Source organism: Lemur catta, chromosome 3, assembly GCF_020740605.2.
Source record: "Lemur catta isolate mLemCat1 chromosome 3, mLemCat1.pri, whole genome shotgun sequence".
NCBI lineage: Eukaryota > Metazoa > Chordata > Mammalia > Primates > Lemuridae > Lemur > Lemur catta.
Genome location: NC_059130.1, coordinates 36,802,485 through 36,815,148, shown reverse-complemented (window position 1 = coordinate 36,815,148; position 12,664 = coordinate 36,802,485). Strand labels below are relative to the sequence as shown.

The following is a 12,664-nucleotide window of genomic DNA, read 5'->3' as shown; positions in this document are numbered from 1 at the left end:
AAAATTTTTTCCGATTCTGTAGGCTGTCTGTTTATTTATGTGACTGTTTCTTTGGCTGTGCAGAAGCTTTTCAATTTAATCAGGTCCCATTCGTTTATTTTTGTTTTGCTGTGATTGCCTTTGGGGTTTTCTTCATAAATTCTTTGCCTAGACCAATGTCTGTAAGAGTCTTTCCTACATTTTCTTCTGGAATTCTAATCGTTTCCCATTTAAGGTTTAAATCTGTTATCCACTGTGATTTGATTTTTGTGAGAGGCGAAATCTGTGGGTCCTGTTTCAGTCTTCTGCATGTGGCTATCTAGTTTTCCCAGCACCATTTATTGAATAGGGATTCTTGTCCCCAGAGTATGTTTTTGTCTGCTTTGTCAAAGATTAGATGGCTATATGAGGATGGTTTTATATTTGGATTTTCTGTTCTGTTCCATTGGTCTGTGTCCCTGCCCTTGTGCCAATACTAGGCAGTTTTAAGACCCACAGCCTTGTAGTATAGTTTGAAGTCTGGCAAATTAATACCTCCCATTTTGTTTTTATTGCTTAAAATTGCTTTTGCTATACAGGGTCTTCTCTGATTCCATACAAAGTGTATAATTATATTTTCTAAGTCTGTGAAAAATGATGTTGGTAATTTAATAGGAATTGCATTGAATCTGTAGATTACTTTGGGTAGTATAGACATTTTAACAATGTTGATTCTTCCAATCCACGAGCATGGTATGGTTTTCCACCTATTTACGTGTTCTGCAATTTCCTTCCTTAGTGTTTCATAGTTCTCTCTACAGAGGTCCTTTACCTCTTTAGTTAAATATATTCCTAGATATTTTATTTTCTTTGTTGCTCATTTGAAGGGTATTGAGTCCTTAATTTGGTTCTCCGATTGAATGTTATTGGCATATATGAATGCCTCTGATTTGTGTGTATTGATTTTGTAACCTGAGACTTTACTGAATTCATTAATTAATTCCAGGAGTCTCTTGGTTGAGTCCTTGGGGTTTTCCAGATACAACATCATATCATCAGCGAAGAGTGAGAGTTTGATCTCTTCTGTCCCTATTTGGACACCCTTGATTATGCTCTCTTGCCTGATAGCTCTCGCAAGGACTTTCAATACTATGTTGAAAAGTAATGGGGACAGTGGGCAGCCTTGTCTTGTTCCAGTTCTGAGTGGGAATGCTTTCAATTTTTCCCCGTTCAGTATGATGTTGGCTGTGGGTTTGTCATATATGGCTTGTATCATTTTTAGGTAGGTCCCATTTATGCCTATTTTATTAAGCATTCTTATCATAAAAGGGTGTTGCATTTTGTCAAATGCTTTTTCTGCATCTATTGAGAGGATCATATGGTCTTTATTTTTGCTTCTATTTATGTGGTGAATTACATTTTTAGATTTTCGTATGTTGAACCACTCCTGCATCTCTGGGATGAAGCCTACTTGGTCGTGATGAATTATGTTTTTAATAAGCACTTGGATATGATTTGCTAGGATTTTATTGAGAATTTTTGCATCTATGTTCATGAGAGAAATTGGTCTGTAGTTTTCTTTTTTTGTTGCGTCCTTTCCTGGTTTTGGTATCAATGTTATATTGGCTTGGTAAAATGTGTTGGGGAGAATTCCATCCTTCTCGATATTGGAGAATAGTTTATGAAGGATGGGCACCAGTTCATCTTTGTATGTGTGGTAAAATTCGGGTGTGAACCCATCTGGACCAGGGCTTTTCTTTTTGGGAAGGTTTTTTATTGCTGTTTCAATTTCAGTTCTTGATATTGGTCTATTCAGGAATTCTATTTCTTCCGGATTGAGCTTGGGAAGGCTGTGTGTTTCTAAAAATTTGTCCATTTCCTCCTCATTTTCCAATTTGTGTGTATAAAGATTTTTGTAAAATTCATAGATGATGTCATGTATCTCTGTGGCATCGGTCATGATTTCTCCTTTTATGTTCCTTATGGAAGTTATTAGAGATTTTTCTTTTCTGCTCTTGGTTAGTCTAGCCAGTGGTGTGTCTATTTTGTTTATCTTTTCAAAGAACCAACTTTTTGTTTTATTAATTTCCCTTATCATATTTTTGTTGTCCTTTTCATTTAATTCTGATTTGATCTTAATAATTTCTCTCCTTCTGCTGGGTTTGGGGTCAGTCTGTTCTTCTTTCTCCAGCTCTTTGAGTCTATTCATTAAGTTGTCTATTTGTAAGTTTTCTGTCTTTTTGAAATAGGCATTTATGGAAATGAATTTTTCTCTCAGGACTGCTTTAGCTGTGTCCCATAGATTTTGATAAGTTGTGTCTCCTTTGTCATTTATTCAAAGAATGTTTTGATTTCTGACTGGATTTCTTCCTTTACAAAATAGTTGTTCAGGAGAAGGTTGTTTAGCTTCCATGACTTTGAGTAGGAATGAGAGTTTCTGTTAGGGTTCATTATTACTTTTATTCCACTGTGATCTGAGAAGATGCATGGTATGATTTGTATTTTTTAAAATTTTTTAAGACATGCTTTATGTACTAGGATATGGTCAATCTTAGAGAATGTCCCGTGAGCTGATGAGAAGAATGTATATTCAGTGGATTTCGGGTAGAATGTCCTGTAGATGTCAGTCAGGCCCATTTGTTCTAGCATTCTGTTTAAGTCTACTATTTCTTTGCTTATTTTCTGTTTGGAGGATCTGTCCTGTGCTGTCAGTGGGGTGTTAAAGTCTCCAGCTATTGCAGTATTGTTGTCTATCATTTGGTTCAGATCAAGTAGGGTCTGCTTTGTGAATCTGGGTGCGCCTAGGTTGGGTGCATATATATTAAGTATGGTTATGTCTTCTTGTTGAATTGTGCCTTTCACCAGTATGTAGTAACCGTCTTTGTCTTTTATTACTTTTGTTGGTTTAAAGACTAAGTTATTGGAAATTAAAACTGCCACACCAGCTTTCTTTTGGCTACCGTTTGCTTGAAATATGAATTTCCATCCTTTTATTTTCAGTCTAAATGCATCTTTGTAGGTTAGGTGAGTTTCCTGAAGACAGCAGATACTTGGTTTGTGTTTTTTTATCCATTGGCCCAGTCTATGTCTCTTGAGTGGGGAATTCAGGCCATTGACATTTATTGAGAGAACTGATAAGTGGGACAGATTTCTGTTCATATTGTTGGGTAGAACTTCATTGCTATGTTTTCTCTCTTGAGCCATTTTGGTGGCTGCAATTTGATCTTTAGCTCTTAGATAGTTTCACATTCATGGGTCTTTGTTGTGCTGATCCGTGTATAACTCTCTTTTGAGTACTTCTTGGAGGGCTGGTCTTGTCTTGGTGAATTCCCTCAGTCCTTGTTTATCTGAGAATGTCTTAATTTCTCCTTCATATAGAAAGCTTAGCTTAGCTGGGTACAAGATTCTAGGCTGGGCATTATTCTGTTTCAGAAGAGTGAGAATGGGGCCCCAACTTCTTCTTGCTTGTAAAGTTTCAGTTGAGAAATCTGTCCTAATTCTAATGGGCCTCCCTTTGTATGTTACTTGTTTCTTTCTCCTTACAGCTCGAAGAAGGGTCTCTTTGGTGCATATTTTGTTCAGTCTGACGACTACGTGGCGTGGTGTTTTCCTATTTGCCATGAATCTACCAGGGGTTCTTTGAGCTTCTTGAACCTGTATATCTAGAGTTATGGCAAGGCCTGGGAAATTTTCCTCTATTATGTCTTCAAATAGTGTATCCAGCCCTTGCTTATTATCTTCTTCACCCTCAGGGATGCCGATAACTCTCACTTTAGGCTTCTTCACATAATCCCACATTTCTTGTAGACTCTGATCTTTTTTCTTATTTCTTTGCTCTATCTCTGTGACTGACTTATTTAATTGGAAAGAGTTATCTTCAATCTCTGAGATTCATTCTTCTGTTTGATCTACCCTGTTCTTGAGACTTTCTACTGTGTTTTGTAGCTCCCTGAATAAATTCTTCATTTCTAGGAGTTCAGTTTGGTTTTTCTTCAATATTTCAATTTCCTTAGTGAATTTTTCTTCCAAATCCTGGATTTTTTTTGTGGTTTCTTTGTGTTGGTTATCCTTTTTTTCTTGTATATTATTCAGCTTATTTATAATCCATAACTGAAATTCTTCCGGTAATATGTTGGTATTTTGAATCTGGTTTGTTCCAATTGGAGGGGAGCTGGTATTTCTCTTTGGGGGTGAGGTTTCCGTTTGTTTTTTTGTGCTCCCCATATTTTTCCGCTGAGCCCTTCCCATCTGGATCTATCCTTAGATCTTTTCTCACACCTTTAGTCTGGCTAACGGCACGCCTTGTGCTCTGTTCTTAGGCTGTGAAACAATCTAGGTATGTTGCTTCCTTTATCCAGAGGGGGAGACTATTGTGTGTTGTTTAGAGTTTTTTCTATCTCAGTTTGGGGACTGCTTCTGATGGGTCCACCCCCCAGAGAATTGGCTTGACCTAAGACCGGTTTGGCAAGTTAAGTCAATGTGTTGTGGACTTTCAGTTAGCAGGCAGGATTCACACTATTTGCAAGCAGAAAGTTTCTCTCTCTCATTTTTTTCCCCTGTCTTTTGGTTCTTCCTCTAGATGTGTGGTTTCTGTCTCTTTCCGCAGGAAAGACACTGGCTAGGAGGAGGAGGCGGTGCCCTCGCTCACTCAGTGCCCCAGCTGCTGCAGCTCCCACAGGCAAAAGTCTACCCTGTCCCAATGTCCCCAAGGTCCAGACTCCACACTCTTGCGTCTGGGGAAGCACTCAGTGTTCACACCTGGGAAGGGGACCTGGAGAGGGTCCATGGACCAGGGGATGGAGCCCCCTGGGGAGCCACCTGGCACCCTATGGCTCTGCAGGAGCTAGGCCTTGGACCCCACAATGGCGGCTGCCCACCCGCAGATCACCGGCACTGGGGGGGAATGTTCAGGGTCCGGTAGGAACCAGAGCTGGGGGCCTGGAGAGCTCAGGAGTATACAGTAGCTCCCGGGCTAGAGGGCCACCGAAAAGGAGAAAAGAAAAAAAAAAACACTAATAATAATAAATAATAATATTTTAAAAAACCAATATGAATAAAAAGTAAAAGAAAAAGAGAGAAAAAAAAAAAACAAGCCTGTTATTCCGCGACCAAGAGTCTTAGCTCTTTCCCGCTGATGTCTCCCATCCACAGAGTTTACACAGAGCCACAGCTCTTGGTGTGGGGTCACGGACTAAAAAAGGGAGGTGCGCGGGGACCCGCGCGGCCCCCTATGGATCCGCAGCGGCTACGCTGTGGGACCCAAGATGATAACGGCGCGCCCACCGGTCGCTGGCGCTGGGGGGGAATGTTCAGAGCTCGGCAGGCGCCAGAGCCCACAGCAGCTCCCCGGCCAGGGGGCCGCCGAAGAAGAAAAAGAGAAAAAAAAAAAAACCCGCTTTAATATTTCACGATCGCAGTCCCTCGCCTCAGCGCAGCTCGGCACCTGTTCCTTTAAGTGTTATGTGGCCATGGAAACCCCCCAGAGTCTAAGCTCCTTCCCGCTTATGTCACCTGTCCTCGGAGCTCCGCGTCTCCCGTAGTGATTCTGCACCAATTTCAGTCAGATCCCTGATTGAGTGGGTGTGGAGGTCGGTGGGGAGAACAAGCCGCTTTGCTGTGGGGCTGAACCCGCCTCACTCATGGGTGAGGCGGGTACAGCCGTCTGGCACTCCGCTGTCTGTTTTCCGTCCCGCACTCTCCAAATTATCTCGGTCTGATTTCCCACTGGCCTCTGTTTTTTCTTGTTCTCTGTGTCCCACGCTGATTCTCCGTGGGTTCACACCGCCGTTCCTGCGGGGGAGCGATCCTCTAGCGTTGTGGCAGGTTGAGATCCATGCCTTCCTCTCTGGGAGCACAAATCCAGGAGGTCACCTCCACTCCGCCATCTTCCCTCTGTCCATATCATTTCTTTCTATTTTTAGTAGAGACGGGGTCTCGCTCTTGTTCAGGCTGGTCTCGAACTCCTGAGCTCAAACAATCAGCCCTTCTCAGCCTCCCAGAGTGCTAGGATTACAGGCCTGAAATGCAGTCCTTTTTGATTATTAGATCTTCATATGTGACTATATATGAGTTATCCTGTGGGTTTATCCTTTTAGATTAATCTGCATAGTTTTTTGTCAATGTGCTATTTTATCCAATGCTTTGAAGCCCTGTATGAGTTTAGGCCCAGTTTTTTTCCTAATGCTTTAAAATTTATTTTTAATTTTGCTTATTAAAAATTTCTAATGAAAGTGGAGAGCATGGTATAATGAACCCATATGCCCACTCCTAGATTTAACAGTTGTTCACATTTTGCCAGATTTGCCTTATCCTTTTTGCTGGAGTGTATGCTAAATTACATGCATCTTGACATTAAATTCCTTAATATATGTTCCTTTAAAAAATGAGATTTATCTACCTAGCTACAAAACCGGTTTTTACACATTTACCATGTTTAACCATAATGTTTGAGACGGTTATTTAAAATGCACCCCAAAGATTTTTCTCTTCTGTTCTTCAACTTTCCAAACCAGGATTCTAAGTTTCCGCCGAGCCCCCTTGGTGGTTGGCAGATTTGTTAATCTGCGAACGGAGATCAAGCCTGTTGCCACGGAGCAGCTGTTGAGCACCTTCCTAACTGTAGGTAAGAAGATTACAGAGGACATTTAGATAGGGGAATAGTTAATAAGTTAAATGGGGTATCATTGAGCAAGCTGGTTCATAACTTTTAGGAATTGAAGAAGTCAAGGAAATATAAAAGCAAATCAGATAAACCTGTTCTCAGGTTACTCATGAAAATGGATTTAGAGGTAGATGGCAGGAAATTGCAAGTTTTCCCCAGTGCTCACTCTGTTGTGTCTGTGAAGTAGAAAGTGAGGTCGTTTACTGATAGCGAAAACAGGGAATAACTTTATTTCCTTCTGCTTGGTCTTACATCTAACTCTCAAACTCTTAATTAGGCCCAAATTGGTTATTGTTTGTATATCATTGGCTTGGTGGTTTTTTCATGTACATATGCTTTCTTAGGAACTTTCTCCTGTGTCCTTAGAATTGAGGAAATCTTAAAGCAACTCTGTAAGAGGGTCAGAAATATCCTTGTAGGGTTGTATTTGTGCCTGGAAGATCACCACTGCCTCCTACTACTCTGCAGGGGTTAGCCTATAACTCATTGTGCATGGAACTGGCTATGGTTCCTCTAGTCTCACTCTGCGGTGAGAGATCTGAGATAAAATTCTCACTTCTGTTTTCCTTGTGGGAATGATGAGACTGGGAAGAATTCAGAGGTGCTGTGGTCTCTTGTTTCAGCTTCTTCATGGTGACTGTTTTCAGTGACATGGTGCTCTGCATTATGGTATGACTACTGAAACAGACATTGCATTGCAAGATGAACTTCACCTTGCTTTTTGGTAGAGTGAATGTATTTACATTTAAAAGGAGGTAAAACTGAATATTTAAAGGACTTGTGACAGATTGATTGTTCAGAATTTAAACTTCTAAAGGGTTGGGCTATGCTTTTGTTACAGATAACCAAAAGCATACAGTATCACTAATTTGTTTCAGATATTTTCTAATCACCTTTGGTTGTTCAATTTTATGCTCAGCAAACATGAATTCTTGGTGGGTGCTGGGATAGAGAGAGGGGGAGGTCAGGAATAAGCCAGGGTCCCAGCTCTTCAGAGACTCACAGGTTAACTCTCGTACATAGTATGAACTGTGGGGAAGAGAGAGGCCAGAAAAGGATTTGTGAAGGAGGTTATTAACACTTGGACTGAGTATTGAAGAATCAGTATGAATTATCCAGGCAGCAAAGAGGAAAGGGCATGGGGCAGAATAACAGGAAGTAATAATGGGAACAAGGGCATAAGGACCTGAAAGTGATACAGGATTGGAGTATCTGGGGAATGATGAGCTTCTGATACCCCCCAGCATAGGGCAGGTGGAAGGATTTGGCTGGAAGTGAGATTTTTTAATAATGGATTGACCTTAGCACAGCCTTCTTGTTGTTGTGTTTTTCAGACTTTATTTTTTTAGATCAGTTTTAGATTCACAACAAAATTGATAGGAAGGTATAGAGATTTCCCAAATACCTGCTGCTGCCACACATGCATAGCCTCCCCCACCATAAACATCACACATCAGAGTGGTACAGTTGTTATAACTGATGAACCTACATTGACACATCATAATCACTTAGGATCCATAGTTTATGCTAGGATTCATTGTTGATGTTGCACATTCTGTGGGTTTGGACAAATATATATAATGGCATGTATACATCACTAGAGTATCACACACAGTATTTTCACTGGCCTAAAAGTCCTCTGTGCTCTACCAATTCATCCCTCTCTATTCCTTTCCCTAATCCCCTGGCAATCATTGGTCTTTTTACTGTCTCCACATTTTGCCTTTTTCAGAATGTCATATAGTTGGAATCATAGTACATAGCCTTTTCCGATGGGCTTCTTTAATTTAGTAATATATACATTTAAGGTTTCTACATGTCTTTTCATGGCTTGATAGATCATTTCTTTTTATTGCTGAATAATATTCCATTGGATGTACCATAGTTTATTTATCCATTCACCTATTAAAGGGCATCTTGATTGCTGCCAAGAGTTGGTGTGAATAAAGCTGCAGTAAACATCTAAGTGCAGGTTTCTGTATAGACATAGGTTTTCAGCTCTTTGGGGTACATACTGAGGAGTGTGATTGCTGGATTGTATGGTAGGAGTATTTTTAGTTTTATAAGAAACTGGCAAACTGTCTTCCAAAATGGCTGTACTGTTCTGTATTCCCACCAGCAATGAATGAGAGTTCCTCTCCTCACCCTCGGCAGCATTTGATGGTATCATATTCTGGATTTTGGCCATTCTAATAGGTGTATAGTAGTGTCTCATTGTATTAATTTGCATTTCCCTGATGCCATATGAAGTAGAGCATATTTTCATATGTTCATTTGCCATCTATCTTTTTTTGATGAGTTATCAGTTCATGTCTTTGGCCCATTTTTAGATTAGGTTATTGTTTTCTTGTTGAGTTTTAAGAGTTCTTTGTATATTTTGGATATCAGTCCTTTATCAGGTGTGTCTTTTGCAAATATTTTCTCTCAGTGTGTGGCTTTTTCATTCTCTTGACACAATTTTTTTTTATGTATTGCTATTACTAGATAAGTCAGTATAATAATGGCTACATTCTGTGTAGCCCTTGCAACTTGACAAAGCACTTTCATGCTGTTACTTTATTTGATCCTCTTAGCAGTAGAGTGCAATAAGTAGGGGAGATGTTACCCACATTTCATTCCAGAGAAAGGAGGTTTAGAAGGGTTAAATGACTTTCCCAAAGTCACAAAGCTACTGATTGTTAGCCAGGATTCAAACCCAGGTTTTAAGAGTCTAAAATCTTTCATCTGCTTATATACTTTTATATTCATTTATTCAACAAAACTTTATTTCACTTCTGTGTGACAGGCTCTGAGCCAAGAGCTAAATATACAGAACGGAATGACCTTTCTGCCTTCAAGAACCTTTGTCTAACAGGGGAGCCAGACATGTACAAAGGGCCTATGGACTGTTGGGGGCTGGGGAGGTAGCCTAGAAGTTAGGGCCAGGGTAATAGTTAATTGGTGAAGGTGATATTTTAACCAAGTGTTAAAGGGATAATAGCAGTCCCCAGGTAGAAACAGTGGGAAAGAACATTGTAGGTTTGGACTCTTAACTTTTTTTGTACTATGGACTCCTTTGGCAGTCTGAAGATATATCTGGATCCTTTCTCAAAAAGATGTTTAAATAAATTAAAATACCTATGCTGGGTGCAGTAGCTCACACCTGTAATCCTAGCACTCTGTGAGGCCAAGGGAGGAGGATTACTTGAGGTCAGGAGTTGGAGACATAGACTTATACATGAAACCAATAATATTGAAGTATAATTGTGATATAAAAAATTACAAAAAGCAAATTTGTAATTCAGTAACATGCGCTTTGTTATTAACAGATAAATGAGATCTATCAGAAATCTAGTCACTATGATAATTTCCAACTATGAATATAAAAGGTATTTTGAGATATCTGCAACAATGCTAATATGAAAAATCTGTGATTTCTTTTAATGACAAAGGCATGAGTAATACTAATATCATGTTTTGTTCCCTGTCATCATAATTGGAGGAAATGCTAATTTGAAGATGGAGGTTAGTGAAAATAAAGATGTAATTTTGTTCCCACCCAGCTTACATCAGTTAACCCTCTTCCAGGTGGAGGACAGAGCACAGTCAAGGGTGACAAGAAGCGAGAGAAGAGCATGACAGGCTCTGGAGACTGTATAGTCTAGCAGAAGGAAAGGGTGTGTGGGGGGCTGGCAAGTGAGCAAGGCAGTTGGTCAGGACAGTGTCACTGAAGGGCCTGTGTATCATGCTGAGGAATGGAGATTTTCTCTCTAGGCACTTGGAGGCCATTAAAAGGGTTTGAACATGGAAAAGTCAGATTTGAATTTATAAAACTAATTGTGATAGCATTGTAGAAGATGAATCAGGAAGGGGAGAATCAGGAGCTGAGAGCATATTACATTCATATGTAATAAGAGGCAAAACCAAAGCAGAGACGGGGGCCAGGCATGGTGGCTCATGCCTGTAATCCCAGCACTTTGCGGGGCCAAGGCAGGAGGGGGATCACTTGAGGCCAGGAGTTCAAGACCAGCCTGGGTAACATAGCAAGACCCTGTTTGTATGAAGAATGAAAAATTAGCCAGGTGTGGTGGTACACGCCTGTAGTCCCCGCTACTCAGGAGGCTGAGACAGGAGGATCACTTGAGTTCAGGAGTTCCAGACTGCAGTGAACTATGATTGTGCCAGTGGATTCTAGCCTGGGTGACAGAGCAAGACTCTATCTCTAAAAAAAGAAAGAAAGGTAGGAAGCAGGGACAGGGAATAGAAAGATTTAAGAGATATTGAAAATTGGAATGGAAAGAATTTGTTGAACATTTGGGCTGGGAGGGAAAATTGAGAGAGGGGGGGAAAAATTAAGAATGACTCCCAGGTTTCTGGATTAGAAACTCTAAGTGAATAATAAAGCTGTTAACTGTCAGGAATGTAGGGAAAGGAGCCTTGGGGGACATAAAGCAGAGGTAGAGAATGAATTTTGGATATTTTGTTTCCTTGACAGAAACATCCAGAAGTAAATGTCAAATAGTTATTTAGGAGCTAAAGTCTGCAGTTTAGGAGAGAAGTCTGGGCTGGAGACATAGATTTTTATCACAATCGACAGTTTACCCAAGGAAGACATGGTGACAGTGATCAGAAAACCCGTTTTTGAAGTTTCGCATATCCAGGAAATAGTCAAAGATTCAGAGCTCCAGGCTCATGGCAATAAAGCAGGGATATTGAAGTCTGGAAAGGTAGATTGAGCCATATTAGTAATGGTAAATAGCTGGCATTGATTGGTCTCTGACAACGTGTCAGGCACTGTGCTGAGCATTGCCATAGACTGTCTCATTGACTTTTCACAGCCCCATGTGGAGGTGTTGTAACTGTCTTCACTTTACAGAGGAAGTGTGGAGAGATGAAATTACATGCCCACAGTCTTGCAGTCTCCTGACGAAAGTAGTCTACATTTTAACCCTAGTAACCTGACCCCAAACTCTTAACCAATACACCGTACTCCCTTCAAGTTATGAAGGGTCTTATTTACCAAACTCAAAAAGTTTGGATTTTATGCCGAAGGTAACAGGTTTCCTATACCAAGCAGTGTTTTGTTTTTTTAAATTTTTTGAATTAGTAATACATTCACACAATTCAAAATTCAGTGAAATTCAGTGAAAAGTTTTCCTCCCATCCAAGCATTTCCTTTCCCTTCCTCCCAGTGGTAACCTCTAGTAGTAATTTCTTTATGTCTTTTTTGTTTGAAATATGAATATATATTTTTAACTCTATTTTATACATGTGGCACACTATACATACTTCTACATCTTATTCTTTTTACATAATATATCTTAGAAATCTTTCTATAGCACATATGAAGAGCTTTTTCATTCTTTTATCAGCTACAAAGTGTTCCATTCTGTGGATCTACCGTAATTCATTTAACCAGTCCCTTATTGAACTTAAATGTCCCAGTATTTTGTTTTTACAACCAGTGTTTCCCAGAATTACCTTGTATGTAATTACTTCACACATGAGCAAATATTTCTGAAAATGGAAGTGCTAGGTCAAAGGGCACGTACATTGTAAATTTTGACAGGTATGACCACATTATTCTACATACATGTTTAACCAGTTTATATTCTCAGGATTAATAGATGAGAGTGCCTCTTCCCTGCAGCTTCTCCAACAAGGTATTATCAAACTTTTGTTTTTTGTCTGTTTCATATGTAGCATCTTTTTATTTAAGAGCCATTTGTATTTTTTGTTAACTGTCTTTTCATATCCTTTGCTCTTTTTTTGCTATGTCATTGGCCTTATCAATTTATAGGAGCTCATACCTACTCCTTTGTGATATGAGATGTAAATATTCTTTCCCAATTTTTTCATTTATTTTTACTTTGCTTATGATTTTTTTGCCTTGTAGAAATTTTTGTTTTTCTGATTTTGAATCATATTTAGCCTTACTCACTCTGAGGTTATGGAAGAATTCTGCCTTATTTCCTTTTAGTACTTTCATAGTTTTTTTCCACATTTAAATTTGTGATATAGTTGGAATTTATCGTGGTATGTGGAATGAAATATGGCTCCAGCTAT

General features: G+C 39.7%; 1 protein-coding gene across 2 annotated transcripts in view; it reads left to right on the top strand.

The window, feature by feature from the left end:
- Positions 1-12,664, top strand: part of FAM20B (FAM20B glycosaminoglycan xylosylkinase) — a 49,251-nt gene that overhangs the window by 27,161 nt on the left and 9,426 nt on the right. For both annotated transcript variants that reach the window (XM_045547272.1, XM_045547273.1), the window contains exon 4: positions 6,471-6,580. In XM_045547272.1, the coding sequence (XP_045403228.1) occupies positions 6,471-6,580 (110 nt within the window). The remainder of the gene's footprint in view (positions 1-6,470; positions 6,581-12,664) is intronic.